At 40.3% G+C, this 26,344-nt stretch overlaps 1 protein-coding gene across 3 annotated transcripts in view; it reads left to right on the top strand.

The window, feature by feature from the left end:
• The window catches only part of PHF8 (PHD finger protein 8), a 113,676-nt gene that overhangs the window by 4,852 nt on the left and 82,480 nt on the right, over positions 1-26,344 (top strand). For all 3 annotated transcript variants that reach the window (XM_012756847.3, XM_012756852.3, XM_012756853.3), the window contains exons 3-7: positions 18,329-18,414; positions 18,801-18,909; positions 21,642-21,802; positions 22,427-22,568; positions 23,978-24,164. In XM_012756847.3, the coding sequence (XP_012612301.1) occupies positions 18,329-18,414; positions 18,801-18,909; positions 21,642-21,802; positions 22,427-22,568; positions 23,978-24,164 (685 nt within the window). The remainder of the gene's footprint in view (positions 1-18,328; positions 18,415-18,800; positions 18,910-21,641; positions 21,803-22,426; positions 22,569-23,977; positions 24,165-26,344) is intronic.

Here is a 26,344-nt window from a genome sequence, read left to right as displayed (position 1 = left end):
ATTTAGTAAAGATGGGGTCTTGCTCTTGGTTAGGCTGGTCTAGAACTCCTGACCTCAAGTGATCTAACTGCCTTGGCCTCCCAGAGTGCTGGGATTACAGGCATAAGCCACCACACCTGGCTGATATTTTTGTTTTAAAAGATGTTAATTTCCCCTGGTTATTTAGGTGAGACATTCTCATTATAGAAAATACAGAAAAAGAATAAAGAAAGAAATAAAAGTCACCTATGAGTCTACTACCTGGCACAATCCACTATTAAGCTTTTTGTTGCATTAACTCTTGTCTTTTTACTTATACACATATTTTTACAAAATGAGATTATATTTTATTTTTTTATTTTTATTTTTTAAAATTATTTATTTATTTTTTTTAAGACAGAGTCTCGCTTTGTTGCCCAGGCTAGAGTGAGTGCCGTGGCGTTAGCCTAGCTCACAGCAACCTAAATCTCCTGAGCTCAAGCAATCCTCCTGCCTCAGCCTCCTGAGAAGCTGGGACTACAGGCATGTGCCACCATGCCCGGCTAATTTTTTCTATATATATATTAGTTGACCAATTAATTTCTTTCTATTTTTATAGTAGAGACGGAGTCTTGCTCTTGCTCAGGCTGGTTTCGATCTCCTTACCTCGAGCAATCCGCCCGCTTCGGCCTCCCAGAGTGCTAGGATTACAGGCGTGAGCCACCGCGCCCAGCTGGGATTATATTTTAAATGCCATTTTGTAACCTATTTTTTATTCCTACTTACCATTATAATGTGAGTATTTGCCTGGTTGTCAAATATTTAGCTAAACCAGATTTCTGATATTCAACCATATATATGTGTCACTGGTTATTTGGCCATTTATTTTATGGTTGGACGCTCACATTATTTGTACTTTTTTATATTAGAAATAATGTGAGGAAACTTTAGGGGTTCTGGAAATGTTTTGCATATTGATATGAGTGCTGGCTAAGACAAAAAGAAAAACATTGTGGTGTACGTCTTTGCACAGTAGATACTTGACATTTACAAGGAGCACCATTGAGGTTCTTAAGAATTCCAAACCTACAAATATGGAAATGGGCTTATGGGCCAGGCCCCTCTTTAATCACATTTCTGCAGTGAGTCCTCTGTTTCTGTGCATACTCTGAAACAAGTTAACTGCTTTAATTTTTGAAACAAGTTAACTGCTTTAATTTTTTTTCCCAAACCAAATTTTTTTTTTTTTTATCTCTTATCATGCTTCTCTTTATGGGCTGCCACAGAACAAGGAAGCTAGCTGAGAATCAGGTCCTTGGTGGGTGGGTACTCTTGCTTACTCAGTGCATTGAACGTGCGCACACACATACACACACACACAGAGCACAACAGGCTCACAGTGCTCCATTTAAGTTTGTACTTCAGCACAATTGAAAATTACTAAATATTGCTGGGCACAGTGGCTCACTCCTGTAATCCTAGCACTTTTGGAGGCCATGGCAGGAGGATCGCTTGAGGCTGGGAGTTCAAGATCAGGCTGGGCAGTACAGTGAGACCCCTGTCTCTACAACAACAACAACAACAAAAATAGCCCGGCGTGGTGGTGCACACCTGTATTCCCACCTACTTGGAAAGCTGAGCCAGGAGGATCACTGGAGCCTACGAGTTGGAGGTTACAGTGAGCTATGATCATGCTACAGTTTTTCAGTCTGGGTGTCGGAGCAAGACCCTGTCTCACAAAAAAAAAAAAAAGGAAATTACTAAAGATTGCTTTGATAGTTTTTGTCATTGCTTATGATAGTTAAGCCTACAAATTTTAAATCCATAAACGTCTAGAAGTGATAGAAATCTATCTGTTCACATCTCTAGTGACTTCCATAGTATAGATTTCTTGAAGTCCAATTAGGGATTATGGAATGTAATGCCCAATTACTTCCTGGAAAGGTCATAGGAAGGGAGGCAACTATTCCATTTTTCTGATGAGAATCGGGAACTCGTGGAAGTTAAGTGACTTTCTGAGTGTGGGTTTCAACTTTGAATTATCTGATCCCAGATCACAGATTCTCAAAAGTGGAAAAAATATGTTACAGCTTCATTCTTCCTGTAAGAAGCTAGGTTTTACAAAAACACTTTGATTTATTAGAACAGTGGTTCTCAAACTTTAGTGTGCATCAGAATCACTTGGAAGACCTGTTAAAACACGAGATAGTTGGGCCCCAGCCACAGTGTTTGATTCAGTAGGTGAGCAGGGCCCACCTTCCAGTATCACTGATTTAGAATATTATCCTGTCTCAATTCCTTCCCCTTCTTTAGAGTGTGATAGCTTCTGATATTGGGGGAGAGATAGGCTAACATCTTAACTATGAATTTGTTAAAAATTCAAAGTCTTGGGCTGGGACTCAGCAATCTATATTTTAAACAGGTCATTCTGATGTACCCTAACATTTGAGAATCATTGCCATACATTGGAGAAAATTAGCAAACATTTATTGGTGTGGGGTTTTGACAGAAAAAAACCCTCACTTTACAGTTTTCCTGTTTTTGAAAGAAGTATTGGTTGACCCATCCCCAAGAGGGTAGCTGTGGTGTGGATTCTAAACTCTAGAGGAAAATGCACTGGTTTCACATCTGGGTTCAAATTCTGGTTCTGTTACTTATTAGCGAAGGATTTCATCTCTGTGAAGCCTCAGTTTCCCTGAGAGGTTGTGATGATTTAAATAGAATTGTTATAGCTATCATTTGTTGAGCATTAGTTAAGGTACCAATTACTATGCTAAGCACTTTGCCTAATTATCTTTATTTAATCTTTTTGGGAGTTTTAAAAATTATGAATTCTATTTAATAGTTATAAGACTATTCAAATTATCTATTTTATATTGTCTGTGTTATAGTGGTTTGTATTTTCCAAGGAATTGATCCATTTAATCTAAGATGTCAAATTTATGTTTGTGGAATTGTTCATAGTATTCCCTTTATTATCTTTTTGATATTTGCAGGCTCTGTAGTAATATCTTGTTTCATTTCTGATATTAAAAATTTGTGTCTTTTTATTTGTCAGACTTGGTAGAAGTCTGTCAGTTTTATTGATTATTCCCCCCCCCCCCCCAGAGAACAAGCTTTTTGTTTCATTGTCTTTCTCTACTGTTAGTTTTCAATTTCATTGATTTCTGTGCTTTACTATTTCCTTCCTTTGGGTTTATTTTGCTCCTCTTTTTGTAGAGATGGGATCTTGCTATGTTGCTTTGGTTGGTCTCAAAATCCTGGCCTCAAGTGATCCTCCCATCTAAGGCTCCCAAAGTGCTGGGATTACAGACATGAGCCACCATGTCCAGCCTGTCTTTTTTTTTTTTCTTTCCTTTTTGTTCCCTCTGTTCTTTGGGTCTCTGTTTTCTTTTTCCTGCCTTCATGTAGGTTACTTATACCTTTTTAAGAATTCCATTTTGATTTATCTATAGTGTTTTTCAGTGTATCTCTTTGTATAGCTTTTCCAGTACTTGTTCTATTTATTAATTATACATACAATTTACCACAATCAACTGGTGTTGACATTTTACCACTTTGATTGAAGAGTAGAAACTTTTACTTTTTACATGCCTTTATGCTGCTTTGTTTATAATGTAATTAATCTTAAATATTCTATGTACATTGAGAACCACATCAGACAATGTTTTAATTTTTGCTTCAACCATCAAAAATGATTTAGAAAACTCAAGAGAAGGAAAGTATATTCTGTTGATCCATATTTTTACTCTTTCCCTTGTTCTTTCTTCCCGGTGTTTCAAGATTCCTCCTTTCCTTCCTTTCTTCCTTTACCCATTCTTTTAGTATAGGTCTGTTGGCAATAATACTTTTAGTTTTCCTTCATCTAAGAATGTCTTGATTTCCTGGAGAATCTTTTCACTTGATATCAAATTCTGGGTTTCCAGTTGGTTCAGCACTTGAAAACTGTTTTGCTACTTCCTTTTTGCCTCCGTGGTTTCTGATGAGAGAGCCTTTGTCATTTGGATTGGTGTTCTCCTTTAGGTAGTGTGTCATTTCTCTCTCACTGCTTTCAGTAGTTTGATTAGTGTCTCAGTGTGGATTTCTTTGGGTTTCTCTTTTGTTGTAGTCCCATAAGTTGCTGAGGCTGTATTCATTTTTTTCAATCTATTTTCTTTCTGTTGTTCAGATTGAGTCATTTCTATTCTATCTTCAAATTTACTGATTCTTTGCTCTATTGTCTTCATTCTACTATTAGCTTGTCTAATGAGTTTTCATTTAAGTTACTTTAATAACTTTCATTTAAGTTATTTTTCAGTTCTAAAAGTTTCATTGGATTCTTTTCCATATCTTCCATTTATTTGAAGAGACTTTCTATTTTTTTTGTTGGCAAAAATCTTAGCTCATTGTAACCTTGAACCTCTGGGCTCAAGGGCTCTTTCTGCCTCAACTTCCCAAGTAGCTACAGGCGTGCATCACCACACCTAGCCAATTTAATTTTTTTTTGTAGAGATGGGGGCTTGCTGTGTTGTTTCAGGCATGTTCATAATTGCTCACTGAAGCATTTTTATGATTGTTCCTTTAAAATCCCTGTCAGATAATTCCAACATCTGTGTCATCTCAGTGTTGATATCTATAGATTTTCTTTTTTCCTTCAAGTTGTGATTTTCCTTATTCTTGATATGATGAGTGATTATTTTAATTTTATTCTGGACATTTCAGACCTTATGTTATGAGACTGTATTTTATTTAAAACTAATGTTTTTGCAGGCTTCTTCAGATACTGCACCCCAGTGGCAGGAAGGAGATACTACTTTATTACTGCCAGGTCAGGGAGGAAGTGTACAGGTTCCCCACTTGATCTCTGGTGACACCAACACCTGCTAGGTGGGTGGATCCTGCTGTCCCTAGTTGGTCTACTATCTTTCCACCTTTCAGTCTTCTTATTTTGTCTCATATATAATGTCCAAGGTTTTTAGTGTACTTAATGGGAGAAATAGGGCAAAGTGTGTCTACTCCATATTGTTCTAGAACCAGAAGTGACTGGTTAATCCTTACAATGGCTCTTTGGAGCTACTGTTTTCCCCCATTAGGTTAAATAACTTGCCCAAAGCTACATATCTGGTTAACTGCTCTACCAGGAGTCAAATCTGGGTCTCTCAGATTCTTGCTATAGAATACAGAACTATAGACAGTATAAAGCACTATTCAGGTTAAGTTGTTAGAAATTGTGGATGATAGGGAAAGTCAGTGTTTATAAATTCATCCATGCTCCACATTTTTGTTCCAAGTGAAATCAGGTTAAAGTGAACACCATTGTTTTTGTTGCAGCAAAAGGGTAACCTATAGCTTTGGGAATGTGTGGCAAAGGGAAGAGGAGTTTCAGCATTCATATTCAGGGCTTTCTAGATATAATGTTTGGGCTACAGAATTGCTGCCTGGAGAAGGTTTTGTGGAATTAGAAGGGTCAGAAGGACAGGGTTCTCTATAAGGATTCATAGGATGTCTCTTTGGAGTAGCATCATTTTTTAAAATAACTTTTTTCTTTTTTTTTGAGACAGAGTCTCACTTTGTTGCCCAGGCTAGAGTGAATGCTGTGGCATCAGCCTAGCTCACAGCAACCTCAAACTCCTGGGCTCAAGCAATCCTCCTGCCTCAGCCTCCTGAGTAGCTGGGACTACAGGCATGTGCCACCATGCCCGGCTAATTTTTTCTATATATATTAGTTGGCCAATTAATTTCTTTCTATTTATAGCAGAGATGGGGTCTTGCTCTTGCTTAGGCTGGTTTCGAACTCCTGACTTCGAGCAGTCCGCCCGCCTTGGCCTCCCAGAGTGCTAGGATTACAGGCATGAGCCACCACGCCTGGCCTTAAAATAACTTTTTATTTTCAAATGATTATAGGTTCATAGGAAGCTTCAAAAAATATATTGGGGGGGTGTCTTGTGTACCCCTCACCACATTTCCCCCATGGTAACATCTTGTGTAACTCTACTACAATATGAAAATCAGGAATCTGACATTGGCACAATCTACTAATCTTACTGTAGTTTCACCAGTTTTATATGCACTCATTTTTGTGTGTGTGTGTGTGTATTTAGTTCTCCATACTTTTATCACATTTATAGATTCACGTAATCCCCACAGTCAAGATACTGAACTGTTCCTTCACCGCTGGGGTAGCATAATTTTTGCACCAGCCCACCTGAAACAAGTTTGGGATGGCGAATATGCACCAAAGCATAGGTGATCAGTGTCCTTGAGAGGGGTAACATGGAAATTCAGGAGACAATGGAAGGTCTATAGGCATAATGTCCAGTACTGACTTATGGCAGCTAAATGAAAGTTTGTTTTGGAAGCAGAGACAGTGATGCACAGTGGTGAAAGCAAGGCCTGGGAGTCAGGGAAACCTGGCCTGGAATCCTAGCTCTTCCACTTATTAGCTCTGTGACCTTGGGCGGGTCATTTCATCTCTCTGAAGCTTCCATTTTTCTCAGCTTTAAAATACAGATAATCCTTATTTCATATGGTTGTTATGAGGCTTAAAAAGTATCTGTAAAGCATCTCACTCAGTCCCTGGCACAGTAGATAACTCGTATCTGACTGTCATCTAGAACACTCATGCAATAAATATTGAATAGTTACTGTTTGCCAAGGAGTAAGCTAAGAACTGTGAGAGATAGAGATGAATAAGACACAGGCTGTGACTTCTAGATAATCTTAGACTAGAAAATAAGATGGATTCATTCATTTATATACTTACTTATTCAACAGATATGTGCTATGTTCCAGGCATTGTTTTGGGTGCGGGAGGGGGGGTGTAGAGATACCATGAACATGAGATAGTAAACTAATAGTTGTACAGTGTGCCAAGTGATAATAAATGATCTAGAAAAAAGTAAAGCAGGGTGAGCCAGAGAAGGAGTGTCACTCTAAGGGTTGGAGGCATGATTATTTTATATAAGGTGATTACAAATGGGCTACATATGAACCTGAAGGAAAGTAAGGGAGGGAACCATACTGGTAAGTGGGGGAAGAGTGTTCCAGGTAGAGGAAATAAAGGGCTGGAGTGGGGAACAGGCCTGACATGTTACCGTTTCAGTAACAGCAAGGAGGCCAATGTTATAGGAACAGAGTGAGGGAGGGGAGAATAGTAGAAGCTGAGGTTAAGGGTGGGGGGGGGCAAAGATCATGTAGGGTAGTAATTCTCCAAATGTGGTCTGTGGACCAGCAGAACCAGCATCATCTGGGAACTAGTTAGGCCAATTCTTGGATCCTACCCTAGACTTACTTAATCAAAATCTTTGGAAATGAATCCCAGGAATCTATGGTTTAACAGCTCTTCAGATGATTCTAATACATGCTAAAGTTTGAGAACCAACTACAGTTATAGGGCCCATAGGCCATTGTAAGGACTTGGTTTTTACTCTGGATAGGACCCACAGAAGGGTTTGAGTAAAGGAGAGTCTTGATCTGATTTAGGTTTTGGCAGTTGTGAAGACAGACTCAAAGTGAGGAGCAAAATGGAAGCAGGGAGAATTTGGGGGCTACTGTAGATCATTATTCCTTAAAGCATCAAAATCACCTGGGAGCTCGTTAGAAATGCACATTCATAAGCCCACCACAGACCTACTGAATCAGGATCTCTGGGGATTGGCCCCAGGAATCCATGTCTTAACAAGCCCTCCAGGTATTTCTGATCCCTAAAATTTGAGAAACACTGATCTGGTTAGGCAATGGTGCCTTGGACCAGAGTCAGTCATGATAAGTGGTTGGACTCTGAATCTTTGCATCTGTATTGACAAAGGATTTTGCTGATAGATTGGATTGAGGTTATGAAAGAAAGAACTCAAGAATGACTCCTTTTTGAGGAGTTTAGTATAAAGGGGAACAGACTAATAGGGGCAATGACTGAGGTTGGTTGTTTGTTTGTTTTTTGGATATAGAGATAAAAGCTTATTGTGTGCATGTAAGTGCATATGAAGTGGTTCTGTTGGTGCATCCAGAGTTTAGTGAAGCCTGCTATATGACAGACTTGTGCCAGGGACTGGGTAGACAAAGGAGAAACTTCCCAGGTGTACTGGAACTTGCTCAGTGTCCTTTGCATCCCTCCACGGGTCTAGGAGGTAGGGGGTAAGGGAATGTTGAGGGTTAGGGTGGAGACATGAGAACCCCAGGAGTGGGATAGGAACCGTTGCCTCAGGCTTAGAATAGCAAACTGCTCTTATCTGCTGGGCTGACATCCTTTGATCATTTTCTCTTCCTGGTCTTGGACGGTTTGCAGACATCCAGGCTGTAGCCCTCAGGCTTCAAGGTGGGGTCCCTTGGCAGACATCTCTTATTGTCCCCCTCAAGGTCGAGCAGCTTTTGCTCAGTGAACTGACATGTCCACAAGTTGCTCTTTGGCAAAGTTCTGTCCCACTCCAGGAGTTCTCATGTCTTGACCCTAACCCTCAACAGGGGAACAGACTGATGGGAATGGTAGATGCCTCAGCTTCTGGTTTTATAGATTTTGCTTATCTGGTCAAGGCTGTTACAAGAAATCAGAAATTGACTTGAGTTTTTCTGATATTTTTTGAATGAAGGAAGGTGAAATATGCTTTTTCCTCTTTATTTGTGAATGAAGATATTGGCTTTCCCCAGGGCACAGATGGTGACAGGAGCTGGCTCCTTGGGCAACCTCAGAGAGCAGAAGTCAAACAGATAACAAAACAGAAGGATCTTGTGCAGCCTCATCACCTCTCAGGCTTCTCCAGCCCTCAGCTCCCACTCAGTTCCACAGCCCTGGAAGAATTGAGTGCCTACTTTTATGTTTTCATAGGACTTGACTCTGCTAATTACTGCATGTTATATTCTGGTTGAATAGTGTAGTGGTATAGTGGAGTCACGAAGACTTGAATTTTTATCCTGCTCTGCTGCTTCTTAGTTTTGTAATTGCCAACAATTTACTTAATCACTCAGACTCAGATTTCTCATCTGTTAAATTAGAATGATATTAATGATGGTATTGATAGCTAGTACTTATCATATGCCAGGTAACTTTATTTTACCTGTTTTAGCTCATTTAATACTCATAACCACCATATAAAGTGAGTACTCTTAATACTTCTATCTCACAGATGCAGAAACTGAGGCACAGAGAGGTTAAGTAAATTGCCTAAGTTTACATAGCTAGTTAGCAGAAGAGGTAAGATTCAAACTCAGGCAGTTTGGCTCCCAAGTCTATACTTTTTTTTGTTTTTTTGAGACAGGGTCTTGCTCTGTTCCCCAGGCTAGAGTACAGTGGCATCATCATAGCTCACTGCAACCTCAAACTTCTGGGCACAAGTAATCTTCCTTCCTCAGCCTCCCAAGTAGCTGGGACTACAGGTGTGCACCACCATGCCTGGCTGATTTTTCTATTTTTTTTATAGGGATGGAATCTTGTTATGTTGCCCAGGGTGGTCTCAAACTCCTGGCTTTAAGCCTCAAGCGATCCTCCTGCCTTGGCCTCCCAAAGTGCTAGAATTAAAGGCATGAATTACCATTACGAGCCCCAAGTCTGTACTTTTAACCTCTGTGCTTTAATGTCTCTGAATACTGTACAGAATGCCCTGATTTGTTTTGGAGATTAAATGTGATAATATATGTAAAGTTTGTAGCTTAGTTTTTTTTCACAGTTCCTTTTATGCAGACTTCAAATTCACTCATACACTTACCATATTTACCTGCTTTTTTTACTTTATAGCACCCATGAAATTCTTCTGACAGTGCTTCTCTGTCTTCCCCTCTAGAATGTTTACTCTGTGAGAGAAGTGTCTATGCTCAGTCAATATTTGTTGAATTTATGCACTCATATACTTAATAAATATTAATTGAGTGACTATTATATGCTAGACTCTGCAGTACACATTGGGGATAATTCATCTTAATCTTGAGAATTGGTGGTATAAAAGTTGTCTTCTTCACTAAGGAAGCCACTCAGAGCAAATCAGCATTACCACCCTTGGTCCCAGGTGATAAGTACTGAGACAGTACAGCTAGAAGCCTAATTTTCATCTGTCTGCCTCCTTGATATGAGGAGTTGTCTAGCCCACTGAATGTTTGTTGACTTCGGTTAAATAATAAGTAAAGCAAGACTGGGAGATGGAAAAGGTGAAGACTTTTGATGAACAAGATGCATTGTCTGCCAAATGTGGTGGGGACAGACAGCAAGAAGGTGAGCAGTTGCAAGTAAGCATGGTGAGAGCTGAATTAGGGATATTGTGTGGGGGATGCCACAGCAGCAGGAAAGAGGAAGAGCAGGAATGTTCCAGGCAGAGGGAGCCACGTATAATGAACTCAGAGGTCAAAGCTAGAAAGAGCATGGCACTGAGAACCCAAGTGGCTTTTTAGAGCAGGGCTGGCTTCATGGGCGTGCAACCACTATAGTCACATGGGGCCCCATGCTTGAGGTTTAATGCTCTGTGGTGGTTGTCTCTGCGTGGTGTGTGGTTTTACCTCCTGCTGCCTCCTTGCCTCCCCAAACAGGTTCTTGGCTGGTTGCCTGTCTGCCTGGGGCTCTGGGCCTAGGTGCAGGTGTGGAGAGAGTCAGGGCTGGGTACATGCACACTGCATCACCGCATCACCCCAGGGCATCTAAGAGGGTCTGTACTTGTTCCTTGAGTATTCTCATATCCAAGGGAGTGTGATAGTAAATAGCATATAAAAGCCCCATGGTAAGTTGAGAGAGAGAGGTCAAGGAAGGAAGGAAAGAGATTTTTTTTCTGTTTTTTGAACAAGGGGCTCCCACTTTTCATTTGTACTAGGCCCCACAAATTGTGTAGCTGATGCTATATGGGAGAGGTAAGAGGTGAGCTCAGCCAGAGAGGCAAGGCATTTTATGCTTTACCTTAGGAAAAATAGAGTGCCTATGAAGTATTGTAAGCATGGGTTGATGGGACAAGTTTGTGTTTTTATTTTTTATTTTTTTTTTGAGACAGAGTCTCACTTGGTTGTCCAGGCTAGAGTGAGTGCCATAGCATCAGCCTAGCTCACAGCAACCTCAAACTCCTGGGCTCAAGCGATCCTCCTGCCTCAGCCTCCCAAGTAGCTGGGACTACAGGCATGTGCCACCATGCCTGGTTAATTTTTTTTACATATATATATATCAGTTGGCCAATTAATTTCTTTCTATTTATAGTAGAGACGGGGTCTTGCTCTTGCTCAGGCTGGTTTTGAACTCCTGACCTTGAGCAATCCGCCCGCCTCGGCCTCCCAGAGAGCTAGGATTACAGGCGTGAGCCACCGCGCCCGGCCAAGTTTGTGTTTTTTTTTTTTTTTTCTTTCCAGTAATTATTTCTTTGCTACAAGTTTGTGTTTTTAAATGATCACTTTGGCTGTAATGTGGAGGACCAGTTGGGTGGGGACAGATCAGTGGCCAGGAGTCCAGTTAGGAGAGTTGGACAATAATCCCTGTGAGTGGCCTGGATTAGGGCAGGGACTAAAGGGTGACAGAAGGGCATAACTGATAGCTAATTAGGAGATAGAGTTGGTAGGACATGGTGATAACTTGGATAATAATAGTAAATATACATGGAGTACTTACTATGTGCCAGGCACTGTTCTAAATACTTTATATAAATTAATTCATTTACTTTTGATAATAAGTTATTGAAGTAGGTATAGTTTTTATCCCCATCTTACAGATGAGGAAACTGAGGCACAAAAAGGTTAAGTAACTTGTCCAGTATCCCACAACTAGTAAGTACCATAGCCAGGATGCAAACCCATGGCAGTCTGGGGTAGAATGCCTACTTTAGGGTATGGGGGAGGGGAAGGGGTGAGTCAAAGACGGCAGCCAGGTTTCTGGCTTGAATGCCTGGTGAAGTTATGGAGCCATTTGCTTCAATAGGGAACCTTAGAGAGGTTGCAGGGGGAGAAACTGTGTTTGGAAATGTTGAATTTTAGGTGTTTAAGTGAGCTATCCAGTAGAAATATCTTCCCCAGGAGACATTTGGAGAGAAGGGTCTAGAGTTCAGTGGAGAGAGCTGGCTTGGAGTCATGAATACGTATGTAGAGAGCACATGGAACCCTGGAAGTGAGTGAAATCAATGAGGGAGAGAGGGGAGAGAAGAATGCCCTGACAAGGGGACATAAGAAACTTCAACATTTAAGGGCTGGGCAGGAGAAAAAGAGTTAATTGGGAAACAGGAGAAGCATCCAGAGATATAATTAAGGTCACATCATATCCTTCCTCATAATCCTCCTGTGGCTACCTAGTCTTCCCCTAAGAAAAGCCAAAATCCTTTACAGTACCCTATAGGACACTACTACATGAGCCCATTACCTTTCTGACCTGTTACTGTCCTCCTAGCTCTCTACTTCAAAACACTCTCCTCCTCTCTGTTTCCTTAAGTCTAGGCATGTTCTTGCCATAGGGCTTTTGTACATGCTGTTCTCTCAAATTGGGATGCTCTTCTCTCATAGCCATATGGCTTGCTCCCTTACTCCCTTCAGTTCTTTATTCAGTAGTCATGTTGTCAGTTCTTCTTTGGCTTCCCTACCTAATACTTTACCACCACTACCGTTCCTACTGGCCCCTGTGTGTGTAGGGTATGTGTATTATATATACACACGTGTATATTCCCCTTCCTGCTTTATTTTTTTCCTCTTAGCTCTTCTCACTATCACATACAGTGTATTGCACTGATTTATCTTTTTTTTTTTTTTTTTTTTGAGACAGACTTTCACTCTGTTGCCCTAGCTAGAGTGCCGTGGCGTCAGCCTAGCTCACAGCAACTTCAAACTCCTGGGCTCAAGCAGTCCTTCTGCCTCAGCCTCCAAGTTACTGGGACTAAAGGCATGTGCCACCATGCCTGGCTAATTTTTTCTATATATTTTTAGTTGGCCAATTAATTTCTTTCAATTTTTAGTTAGAGACGGGGTTTCGCTCTTGCTCAGGCTGATTTCGAACTCCTGACCTTGAGCTATCCATCCACCTTGGCCTCCCAGAGTGCTAGGATTACAGGCGTGAGCCACCACGCCTGGCCTGTCTTATTTCTTGTCTGCTACCCTCACTAGAACTTCAGCTGTGTGAGAGCAGGGATTTTTGTATGCTTTGTTTTGTGTCTGTCTCACCAGCATCTAGACCACAACCTGGCAGATGCTCATTAAATGTTAGCTCATTAAATGTCAGCTGAAGAAAGGACACCAGGCCGGGCACGGTGGCTTACGCCTGTAATCCTAGCACTCTGGGAGGCCGAGGTGGGCGGGATTGCTCAAGGTCAGGAGTTCGAAACCAGCCTAAGCAAGAGCAAGACCCTGTCTCTACTATAAATAGAAAGAAATTAATTGGCCAACTAATATATAGAGAAAAAAATTAGCCAGGCATGGTGGCACATGCCTGTAGTCCCAGCTACTCAGGAGGCTGAGGCAGGAGGATTGCTTGAGCCCAGGATTTTGAGGTTGCTGTGAGCTAGGCTGATGCCATGGCACTCACTCTAGCCTGGGCAACAAAGCGAGACTCCGTCTCAAAAAAAAAAAAAAATTGAGTGTTATGGAAGTCAAGGGTAGAGAGCTTATCGAGTGGAGAGAGCACAGGGTCAGCAGTGTGAAAATGCTGCTAAAAGGTCAAGTGAGATAAAGGAGAGAAGTACCTATTGTATGTATCAACAAAGGGGTCAGGACATCAGTAATATCTGTTTTAAAGAAGGTGGGAACTAAACCAGGGATCCTCAAACTATGGCACACAGGCCACATGTGTGTCACAGGCCCACAGTGTGCATGTGTGGAATGTGCACCGCACTCTCCAGTGGCCCTCCAATGGTCTGAGGGACAGTGAACTGGCCCCGTTTAAAAAGTTTGAGAACCCCTGATTTAGACTGTAGCAGAGGGTGAGAAAGTACACATAGCAATGCTTGAAAAGTTCTTGTTTTAGGTTTGCCTCTGATAGAACACCTCTAGATACTACTGGGCCCCCAGGGGAAACTTTTCACTGTATACACTTCTGTACCCTTTCAGTTTTGTACAATGTACAGCTATTACCTATTCATTAAAAGGGTCATTATGAAGCTGTATGGATTTAAACAAAGATGTTTGGCTGTGAAGGGGCAGACAGGAGGGAAGGGGGGTGAATAGGTTTTGTCTTTTTTATTTGTAAAGATCTGTGTGCTTGTTTAAATGTTACTGTGAGGAGAAGGTAGAGAGAGAGGTTGAAGAAAACTGTGGAAAGAAGGGATAATTGATTGAAAAGGTATGAAAATCTCTGGGAGGCCGAGGCGGGTGGATTGCTCAAGGTCAGGAGTTCAAAACCAGCCTGAGCAAGAGCGAGACCCCGTCTCTACTATAAATAGAAAAATTAATTGGCCAACTGATATATATATAAAAAATTAGCCAGGCATGGTGGCGCATGCCTGTAGTCCCAGCTACTCGGGAGGCTGAGGCAGAAGGATTGCTCGAGCCCAGGAGTTTGAGGTTGCTGTGAGCTAGGCTGACGCCACGGCACTCACTCTAGCCTGGACAACAAAGCGAGACTCTGTCTCAAAAAAAAAAAAAAAAAAAGGTATGAAAAGATGCTACGCAGGTAGAAAAGCTGGCTTTAGAAAGAAGGAAAGATAGTACTTTTGTTGTAACAGGAAGAAAGAATGGGTGCAGGAGGAGATAGATTTGGTGGTGGGAAGTTGAGGCAGTTCTATCTGATTATTTCACTTTCTCTAAGAAGTAGGAAGCAAGATCATTTGCTGAGAGAGGAGGGAGGTAGTAGGGTCAGAGATATGAAATAATAATGAGAAAGAGAGCTGAACAGGGAATTATAGGAAGATCGTCAGGCAGCATGATCCAGATACTTTGGACAGTGTGAATTTATCGTGGCACCAATCCAGTGGGTGATTTCTTTCCAGCCATGTCCAGTGATCCAGTGTTATATAGTTGTATTGAGCCAGGGTTAGGGTTTGCATGCGGGGGTGAAAGTCAGTGGGGCCGGTGAGGATATCTGTAAGAAAATGCTGAGGAATACTGGAATCTCAGCTAGATAAGGGAAGATGAAGTCAAGAATGGGTGAATAGGTGACAAGTAGGAGGATCAAGGGATTTTGAGGGCAAAGAACCAAGTGTAAGTGAGTGAGAGGTAGGTGGATACACTTGTGGTCAGAGAGGGTGATGTGTGAATTTCATATTCCAGAGGTGGAGCTGTTGCTGTTGTTGACAGGGTCTTAAGAGTAGTCATGAGAGTTGGTACCGTGTTTCCCCGAAAATAAGACCTACCCATAAAATAAGCCCTAGTAGGATTTCTAAGCATTTGCACAATATGAGCTTTACCCCAAAAATAAGACCTAGTGAAGTACGTGGCTACGCATTATACCCATGCATTTTGTCTCGGAGCGGTAAAGAAGATGAGCAACCCTTCTTATCTGCCCATGGAAGCTCTATTGCTCGACATGAGAGATTGGAGCCAATGGTTTTAAAGGAAATAGTCGCAAGAAATTCAGGATGGAATTCGGGGTTTGCAGAGTTATGATGATGTTCCAGAAGAAGATGACTTAACTATATTTGAATAAATGTAGATTGTTGCACCGTACTTAAAAAAAATATAACACATCCCCTGGAAATAAGCCCTAGGGTGTCTTCTTGAGGAAAAATAAATATAAGACTCTGTCTTATTTTCAGGGAAACATGGTAGTTGAAATGGGAATGGAGGTAACAGTCTCTAAAGATGAGAAAGGTCAAAGAACTAAGTACCTGGGATGTTGGACCTCCACGTTGATATTGATCTTAGGTAGGATGTTGGTAGGACTTGGAAAGGAATTTGTGAGCAGGTGCTTCAGTGAGTGAAGGGATATGTTGGGGAGATGGGTATCTGGCACTGATGAAGAGGAGTAGGAAGTGGTATAGCTGAATGGTATAAAATTCAGAGTAATGGGAACTATTAACACAAGGGTAGAGGAGAGATGATTTTGAAGTCTCACTGGGAAGGGGATGTTTACCAACAACCAGGCCCCAAGTTATGAGGATCTAGGAGAATGTACAGATAGATAGGTCTGTAGCATATTGCTGCTTAGACTTTCTGTGGTGAACGATCTGGGTATTGTTTTTATTTCCCATTTATAATTTACCAATTTTTTATGAAATAAAAAATGAATTACTAGAAAAATGGTATGAACAAAACCATATAAAATACAAGCCCCTAATTTTTATTATTAAATTGAATGGATATAAAATTACTCTGCCAAATTGCCATAAAGGTTTTACATTAAAAATAGTGCCTACGCTTCCTTTCTGTACTCATCACAGACCTGTAGTAAACAGTTCATGGTCCCTCATTATGTGGTATAGAGAAAATGGTTTTTTCAGTGAAGGAGGTTTTATTGAAGGGGATACAGAGCAGTTTGCCAAGGGATGGGATTGCTGAGGGTATGAACAGAAAAGTTGGGAAAGGAGATAGGCATTGGGTGTTTGGGTAGAGAAAGCACATAGCCATATGGGGTGAAAGTTCAGGAGAGAGAGATGACTGGGTGAGCTTCCTTCTTGAGCAGTGTCCAAGGGGAATAAGGGTGTGAGACAAAGCATGCAGCTAAAGGAAGTGTGTTAATGTCGCAGTTTGGGGAATGTATTTAAAGGTTTAGGTAGGTGAAGGGTGAGGTCTGGATTGGGTAAAAAAATAATATTAACTATCACTTATTGATTACTTACTGTGTACTAGACTGTGTTCACTATGCTACACACTTTATATACATTATTTGATTGAGTCATTATAGAAAGCCCTACAAAGTCGATGGTGATGTTCCCTGTTTATTGATATGCTACAGGTTTACATAGGATTATTAATTGAGAAGATGGTGGGGTCCTAATCCCAGGAAGTCAGTTTATGAGCATGATCTTGGCTGAAACAATTTGAGCTCTGCCCTATTTTTATGCTCCCTGCTATGTGTGGCTGACCAAAGATTTTAGGAATTTAATCTTAGCCAGAAGTTATTTGAGGGGTTGCTGATGCCTTTTTTGCTGAGGGAAGAGTTTAATTTTGTGAGATTACTGCCCCTAAGTCTTTAAAATATGAAATAAATAATGCAAGTTCACTGTAGAAAATTAGAAATGCAGATAAGAAAGAAAAAAAATGATTACCTATAATCCTTTACTCAGAGCTGCTGTTGATTATAAAATATTATTTTTAGTCCTCTTCATCTAATAAAGTATCTCAATGAAGTTTAAAATTTGAGTTATATTTTGGATATACTAAGTTAAATAAAACTATTAAATTAATTTCACTTTTTTTTTTTTTTTTTTGAGACAGAGTCTCACTTTATTGCCCAGGCTAGAGTGAGTGCCATGGCGTCAGCCTAGCTCACAGCAACCTCAAACTCCTGGCTCAAGCAATCCTCCTGCCTCAGCCTCCCAAGTAGCTGGGACTACAGGCATTCGCCACCATGCCTGGCTAATTTTTTGTATATATATATTAGTTGGCCAATTAATTTCTTTCTATTTATAGTAGAGACGGGGTCTCGCTCTTGCTCAGGCTGGTTTTGAACTCCTGACCTCGAGCAATCCGCCCGCCTCGGCCTCCCAGAGAGCTAGGATTACAGGCGTGAGCCACCGCGCCCGGCAATTTCACTTTTTTTAACTTCACATTAAATTAATTTCACTTTTAATGTAATTAGAACATTTAAAATTAGATACTTGGCTCACATTCTATTTCTATTGGATGGTGCCTCTCTAGAGTCTCTTCTGTACCATTCTCACTCTTGTATTTATTTATTTATTTAATTTATTCAATTTAAGTAATTTATTTATTTATTTTGAGACAGAGTCTCACTTTGTTGCCCAGGCTAGAGTGAGTGCCGTGGTATCAGCCTAGCTCACAGCAACCTCAAACTCCTGGGCTCAAGCAATCCTACTGCCTCAGCCTCCCGAGTAGCTGGGACTACAGGCATGCGCCACCATGCCCGGCTAATTTTTTGTATATATATTTTTAGTTGGTCAATTAATTTCTTTTTATTTTTAGTAGAGACGGGGTCTTGCTCAGGCTGGTTTTGAACTTCTGACCTCAAGCAATCCGCCCGCCTTGGCCTCCCAGAGTGCTAGGATTACAGGCGTGAGCCACCACGCCCGGCCCCATTCTTGCTCTTAATGAAACTTTACTATGTGTACATTTAGCACTGTCATAATTGTTTTAAACCAGTGTAACCCCATAGAAGATGTGCATTTATGAAAATGTTTTAAAATCTGCCTAATACAGTAATCCCTAACCACATGTGGTTGCTGAGCACTTGAATTGTAGCGAGTGTGATGGAAGACTTAACATTTTAAATTTTACTTGATTTTAATGAATTTAAATGTAAATAGCCACATGTACTTAATAGCTACTGTACTGCACAGCACTGTTCTAGACTTTATAAAAAAATAAAATTTCCATAAACCCTGACTGTTTTCCTCTTTTCCAGTTGTGTTGGTGTTGAAGAGGAGAAGGCTGCTGACATTGACCTCTACCACTGCCCCAACTGCGAGGTTTTACATGGGCCCTCCATTAGTAAGTAGATCTTGGGGGTTCCCAGAGAAGACAGTCTAGAGGAGAGACAAAGCAAAGGAGGTATGGGAGGGCCATTGCCTTTGAGTGCTTCAGATTCTTCCTCAAGAAATAGCAGAAGCCTGTGCAGACCTGGCAGGCCAGAAGATGCCCCACTGAGAGGGCAGAGGTGCGTAACTTCATCGCCATCCCTTCCTAGGGATTGCCTAGAGGCAGCATCCATCTTTACCAGGAATTTTCCTGAATCTGTGAGGGTCTCATTCTCTCCAGATGCTCCAAGGGGATTCTTGTTAGATTGGATGCGAAGAAGTATTTGCTGAGGTCTTTCTTCTTAGAATCATAGCTCATGGTCATTTTGACTCATGATCTCATGTCTTTTTCTGGCTTAGTGAAAAAACGCCGGGGATCTTCAAAAGGGCATGATACACACAAGGGGAAGCCAGTGAAGACTGGGAGCCCTACGTTCATTCGAGAGCTCCGGAGTAGGACTTTTGACAGGTGAGGACTGCTATCCCCAAGGGATGGTGAAGGCCAGGGCTCTGAGAGGCTGGGGCCTGTCTCTTCACAGCTTTCCCACTGGCTGTCCCATTAGGTCCCTCCCTCAGTTATGTGAGTAATCTTCAGGGCTCTGCGAATTCCCTCTGGGGAAGGAACTTCTGGTCTGGTCAGTTTCTGAGACATTTTTGGTAGTTGGGAGGAAGTGTTCTCCTAAGTCAGGAGAAGATACTTAACATGCACCCAAGGAATGCTAGAGCTAGAAGGAGTCTTAAAGATCAGAAAGTTCAATTGTCTCATAGAGAAGAAGAAACTCTTTTTAAAATAGAAATAATTTGAGTGGTTTTATAATCAAAAAGAAGTTTTTTTTTTCTTTTTTTTTATTAAGCGGGTCTTGTTAAAAATAAATTATTTGAATTAAACAAAAGATGAGTTAAAGAATTAATGAATAAAACAGTCTTGCTTGGTTTTTAATTCATTGTTCCATTTTCAGATTTTCTGTAACCTAAGTGTTATTTGGATTAAGTGTTTTTCCAACTTAATATTTTTTGTGTTTATTTAAAGGCAGTGAGTCTCCTCTACTACCCCAAACCTCTCAGGTTCATTCTCCAAAGTCAACAAATTGCTTGTGCCTTCTTTCAGAAATAGTTTTTGCATATAAAAACATATATGTGTTTGTGTATCCCTCTTTTTTTTTTTTGACATAAATGGAAATACTATATTCTACATCTTGCTTCTTTCGAAAACCTAAATTATATGTCTTGGAGATCAATCCATAATAGCACATACAGATATTATTCTTTTTCTGTGGCTATTTAGTATTACATTGCTTGGTGTACAATTTATTTAACCAGTCCTCTATGGATGGACATTTAAGTTGATTTTAGTATTTTTAGAGAAAAATGCTATAGTGAATATCTTTGTATTTAAGTTTTTACACATGTTGAATATGTATGTAGATTTACTATCTAGAAGTAAAATTGTTAGGTCAAAGAGTATGTGCTTTAAAAATATTTATAAATATTGTAAATTGTTTCCAAAATGGCTATACCATTTTATACTCCCACAGACAATGTATGAGGGTGCCGATTTCCCTGTATGCTGGCCAGCATTGTTTATTATCAAACTTTTTTTGACTTTCTGATAAGATGATAAATGAAATATCTTGTTTCTGGTTATATTTCTTTAATTATGAAGGGGATAAGTAAGTTTTTATATATTTATAAACCATCTTGGTTTTTTCTCTGCCTACTTGTATCTATAATTTTTCCTTGTTGTTGTTGTTTTTTTGGAGATAAGATCTCACTCTGTTGTTTGGGCCTGAGTGCAGTGGCATCATCATAGCTCACTGCAACCTAATTCCTAGGCTCAGGCAGTCCATTCTGCCTCAGCCTCTCAAGTAGCTGGGGCTCCAGGTTTGCGCTACCATGCCTACCTATTTTTATTGATAATTGTTCTACAGTATTACTATTTCTTACTGGTTTGCAATAGCTTTCTTGCAGAAAATTTTAAGTTTTTAAGAGACAGGGTCTTACTCTGTCACTCAGGCTGGAGTGCAGTGGTATAATCATAGCTCATTGTAACCTCAAACTACTGGGCTTAAGTGATCCTTCTGCCTTAGCCTCTTCAAGTAGCTGGGAATACAGGCATATGCCATTATGCCTAGCTACATTTTTATTTTATTTTATTTTTTTAGAGATGGAGTCTCACTATGTTGCTCAGGCTAGTCTTGAACTCCTGGTCTCAAGCAGTCCTCCTGCCTTGGCCTCCCAGAGTGCTGGGATTATAGGAGCCACCACGCTTAGCCAAGGTTTTAATTTTTATGTAGTTAAATGACATGAGTTTTGTCTCTCCCATGTTTTTCTACTACTCTTATGGCTTTATTTTTTACAGTTTAATCTTTAGACCATCTAGAATTATGTTAAGAGTAGAATAGACATTGAGCTTAATATGTTTGTCCCAACACACCTTGTCAAATAATCCATCTTTTCACTAACATGATTTTGTTAAAAAAAAAACCAAAAACTTCCTGTTTCTAGTTAACTAAGTATGTGTGTTGAGAAAGTGATTATAAAAATTGTCATTTGGGTTTTTGACATCAGTCTTTTCCTTTGCCAATGTGTTTTTTATTTGCATGTTTTTTTAGAGACAGGATCTCACTCTGTTTCCCAGGCTAGAGTGCAGTGGTACGGTCATAGTTCACTGTAATCTCAAACTCCTGGGCTCAGGCGATCCTCCTGCTTCAGGCTCTTTTTTTTTTTATTTTTATTTTTTTTAGAGAAGGGATCTCATTGTTTTGCTCAGGCTAGTCTCAAACTTCTGGCCTTCAGCAATCTTCCTGCCTCAACCTCACAAAGTGGTGGGATTACAGGCACCAGCCACCTTTCTTTGCCAGTGTTTTCAGTTGGGTGATGCTGCTCTGAGTTAGAACAAATACACTAAACTTGTCTGAAAAGACCTATCTTTTCTTCGTGGGCAGGCTGTTGACTGATTTATTCCTTTGTCATCCAAAGAAGAGCATGTCATTGACAGGCTATTTCCTACCTCTGCCAGTGACCTGACCTCTGGCATTGGACAGCTCATTTCTTCTCTGGCACATGAGGTTTATGCCATTAGTTGCCAGCCCACATTAGGTCCCGTAAGGAAGACCCCACATCTTGAGTGAGTGGCAGCATCCAGTAAGGCCTTTAGTGGGCAGGGCCTTAGGCTCGGGCTTTCTCTCCTGCTGCCTACAGCTCAGATGAAGTGATTCTGAAGCCCACTGGAAGTCAGTTGACTGTGGAATTTCTGGAAGAGAATAGCTTCAGTGTGCCCATCCTGGTCTTGAAGAAGGATGGGTTGGGGATGACACTGCCCTCACCATCATTCACTGTGAGAGATGTGGAACACTATGTTGGTAAGACACCACTGACCCTCTTAACAGTGACATTCATTGTTCATTCTCCTCAAGACCTATTTCCCTTCCCCTTCAGTAGTCTGCCTTTTGTTTGTATTTCCTTTATAGCTATCTTGGGAATCAGGTTAAATGTCTTGCCAAAGTCATTCTTTGGCAAAGCTAGAGCCAAAATCCTAGTCTCCTCTTCCTTTTCCTTTTAATAGACCACATAATCCTATGTTGAGCCCCATTTTTTTCACCTGGGGAATTCTAGGGATCATGATATTTCTGTCTTCTGTTGAGATAAGAAAGCCTTTGACTTGTGTACTCACATGCCACTTGTCTTCTAGTCATGAGTTTTTAGGGAGAAGAAGAGAGAGTGGAGAAGCAGGGCCCAGAATGTAGACTATACTATGTTTGAGGCTGTGTGTCAGGTACTTCAATAGCCCTAGTAGGCCTAGACCCAGCACATAGGTTTAAGGAGAGTGTGGTGGATTCCTATCCCTGCCCCCCAAACACACCACATATACTTACAGTGTCTGAGGAGAGAAGCTTTGAGTGTAAGGCCACTATAGGGACTGGTCAGGGGATGAGTCTTCCCTAGTTCCTGGACTACTTGGTACACAACCCATCTCTTTGCCCCAGGTTCTGACAAAGAGATTGATGTGATTGACGTGACCCGCCAGGCTGACTGCAAGATGAAACTTGGTGATTTTGTGAAATATTATTACAGTGGCAAGAGAGAGAAAGTCCTCAATGTTATTAGTTTGGAATTCTCAGATACCAGGTAAGTGGGGCAGGGGTAACAAAAAAGCCTGACAAAGTGCCAGGAACTTGAGATATACTGAGTGTATATCCTTTCCCTTCTTTCTGGTGGTTTCTTCCTTTGGGATGGGGAGCTGAGTTATACTTTCTAAGGTAGCTGCTCACATGATAACAACTGAGTCATAGTTTTCCTCCACAGTTTCCAGCATTGGAGAAATTACACAATAGCTGTTTTAATTAATTTTTGTTTCCTTCAAGACCTTAGGCTAGCATTTTTTGACATTTTTCTGGTATTTAGATTATGGCATGGTCACTGTCTGACTACCATGATAATTCCTCTGTTCCTAGAAATAGATTTACCAAAATTACCCCCAGGTAGTTTCTCTAAGGATAAGGTTTCTTAGATTGAAAAAGAAAGCTACATTATAACCTTTAAATGGTTCTGTCTGGACTCACACTCAATAAATACATAGTCTTCTCTATGCTCAGAAGTGTGGTAAATACCAAAAAATCATAATGTAGCTTTTTACCCTTAGGAAGCTTACTGTCTGATTATTTACATTTTTAACTTTTAATTTATAGACTCATAGGAAGTTGCAAAAAAGTGTACAGGAAGGTCCTGTGTATTCATCAGCCATTTTCCCCCAACAGTAACATTTTACATAATTATGGTATAATATCATGACCCTTGGCTGCTGTTTTTAAGATGCAAGGTTAAACCTGGGGGCATTTAAAAAACTGTATTTGTTATCCAAATATAGTATAGGCAAGTAAAAAAGCTATATTTATTTATACCTCACTTCATCCTGAAAGACTATTTGAGGTAGCTTACAGAGATAAAGAGGGAAAAAAAAGAAAATTGGAGCAAAAGGAGAATAAAGGTGGCAAACTAGGATGCATCTGGTGAGTACTCTGCATATAAAATGAATGTATGAATGTCTGGACAGTTGGTGGAGATGGACCATAGAGTTTTCAGTGAATTTCCTGAAGGTCAGAACAAAGAGTGAAGTACAATGTTATAAGATTTGTGGCTTTACATAGGATGTTTCAGAGAAACACTGCTTTACCTGGATTTGCTCCCTGAGAGCTTTCTCTAGTGGAAGACACTGAGATGGGGACAGTATGATAACTTTTATAAACCAAGTGCCAAGTGAGTAGACTGCCATAGGATGGGAGAGTTTGAGCATTTAGTGGAGGAAATAAGCACCTTTAACTGGGGAAGGCTGTGAAACTGGGACTTCTGCAGCTGCAGAGAATGAGGATATTGACCAGTCTGACGGAAGTAAGTGCCCTGTGTTCATTTGGGGATTCTGTGGAGGGAACTTGTTCTCCGGCTTATCTGACTCTCACTAAAATGTAGGGTATTTTATTCAGGCTTCAACCTTCAATTCCCAATCAGCTGACACCTGCTTTCTACCCCTTCCTTGCTAGGCTTTCTAACCTTGTGGAAACACCCAAGATTGTTCGAAAGCTGTCATGGGTCGAGAACTTGTGGCCGGAGGAGTGTGTCTTTGAGAGACCTAATGTGCAGAAGTATTGCCTTATGAGTGTGCGCGATAGCTATACAGACTTTCACATTGACTTTGGTGGCACCTCTGTCTGGTACCATGTACTCAAGGTAGGAATGCATATGGCTTCTGGAGGCAGCCAGGCCTTGGGCCTCCCTTTATGTGTCACGTGGCAGCACAAAACAGGCTGTTGAGGCCCACCTGCCTCCTGGATTCTATTTGGGTGACATTTCCACATAACTACTCTATCAGGGTTGAGTACTTGGTAGATGTGGCATATATACTAATGATGGTCTGTCTCTATTTTACATTTTTGATGCTTAATCAAAAAATATTTTGAATAACAGCTGCCTTGGGTTTTTCCAGCTGTTACCTTTTTTTTTAACAACCCCTTCCAAATGGTGTTACCTTCTTAATTGAGCCAATTTATAATCCTACTAACATGTATGAAAATGTTCATATTTATTTCAGAAATTCCTGATAATATGAGAAAGTCCCCCCCACCTTTGAGGTGTAATTTGTATATCATAACATTCATCCATTTTAATTGTACAGTTTGATGAGTTTTGACCATTGTATATAGTTGTTTCACTGCTAACAGGATATATGAGAAGTCTTTTTTTTTTTTTTTTTTGAGACAGAGTCTTACTCTGTTGCTTGGGCTAGAGTGCCGTGGTGTCAGCCTAGTTCATAGCAACCTCAAACTCCCAGGCTCAATCGATCCTCCTGCCTCAGTCTCCCAAGTAGCTGGGACTACAGGCATGCGCCACCATGCCCAGCTAAGAGAAGTCTTTTTAAAGTCAGGATTCCTATAGACAGTTTCCATTTTAGTGGTTGTTATAATTTTGTAATTAGTGTATTCATTGTCAGTGACTATAAAGGATTTTTGAGGTCTGGAAAACAGTTTTGATTTTCACCATTGTTTATTATTTTTTTGTTATTTTTTTCACCATTGTTCATACTATTTAGTTTTATTATCAGAAATGCCAAGGGAAGAGCAGACAACTTAGATCGTGGCTCTTGTCCAAATGATCTCAAATTCTTAACTAGTTGTTTGATTTATCCTGGAGAAATTGGAGTATGTAAATGAAAGTGCTATTAAGCAAACGTTAGATTTAACTTTTTCATTTTCAAATAATTTCACTTTTATGGAAAAGGTGCAGAAATAATGGGAGAATCCTTGTGTGCCCTTCACCCAGATTCCTCAAATGTTACTGTTTTATTATATTCTTTCTCTAAAGCAAACATAATAAAATGGTTACATATATATTTTTTTCTGAGACATTTGAGGGTAGTTACAGATAATAGTGTTCCTTTATCTTAATAATTCAGTGTGTAGTTCTTAAAAACAAAGGCATTTTCTTATATAATCAGTATAGTCATCAAAATCAGGAAATTAACATTAATATACTATTAACTAATTAATATACTATTAACAGATTTGATTCTGATTTCTCTCCAGTTGTACAATAGATATTTCTTGTGTTATTTCTTTTCTTTTCTTTTTTTTTTTTTGTGACAGTCTTGCTCTGTTGCCCAGGCTAGAGTGCCGTGGCATCAGCCTAGCTCACAGCAACCTCAAACTCCTGGGCTCAAGCAATCCTTCTGCCTCAGCCTCCCGAGTAGCTGGGACTACAGGCATGTACCACCATGCCCAGCTAATTTTTTTTCTATAAATTTTTAGTTGGCCAATGAATTTCTTTCTATTTTTTTTAGTAGAGATGGGGTCTCACTCTTGCCCAGGCTGGTTTCGAACTCCTGACCTTGAGTGGTCCGCCCTCCTCAGCCTCCCAGTGTTATTGCTTTTCTACACTGAAGATTTGTTGTGAAATATTGCTTAAACCAGTTAAGCTTTGAGGATAATTTTGTGCTAGTGGGGTTTTGTTTCTTTTTTGCCAAATTATCTGTCTGATTATTATCCAGGCAAAATACAATTAGAAAATAGAATGTTCTTCCAACAGATAATCACCTAACATATAATCTTTCAGAAGTCCTTGGGCAATTACTGAACTTTTAAACTTTTATTAGCTTTGATTTGTAGGTTGAGAAGGAACACTCTGTAAATGGCATTTAAAGGCACATTCAATTTTCTTCTCATAAGTAATGTGGCCTTAAATTCTCCTAAGGCTAGTAGTATTGATCTACTTATCCACAGAGGCCATTTTTCATTTGGCATTGCATCTAAAATAGGAACAATTGGTGTACATTTGTCCTAACGTGAACAGTTTTGTTTGAAATGTCCTTTTCAAATTGTTTTTATCAAGTTTATAGAAACTTAAAAGTACAAAAA

This window comes from Microcebus murinus, chromosome X, assembly GCF_040939455.1.
Source record: "Microcebus murinus isolate Inina chromosome X, M.murinus_Inina_mat1.0, whole genome shotgun sequence".
NCBI lineage: Eukaryota > Metazoa > Chordata > Mammalia > Primates > Cheirogaleidae > Microcebus > Microcebus murinus.
The sequence above is the reverse complement of the archived record's forward strand: the minus strand, read 5'-3'. Positions and strand labels throughout refer to the sequence as shown.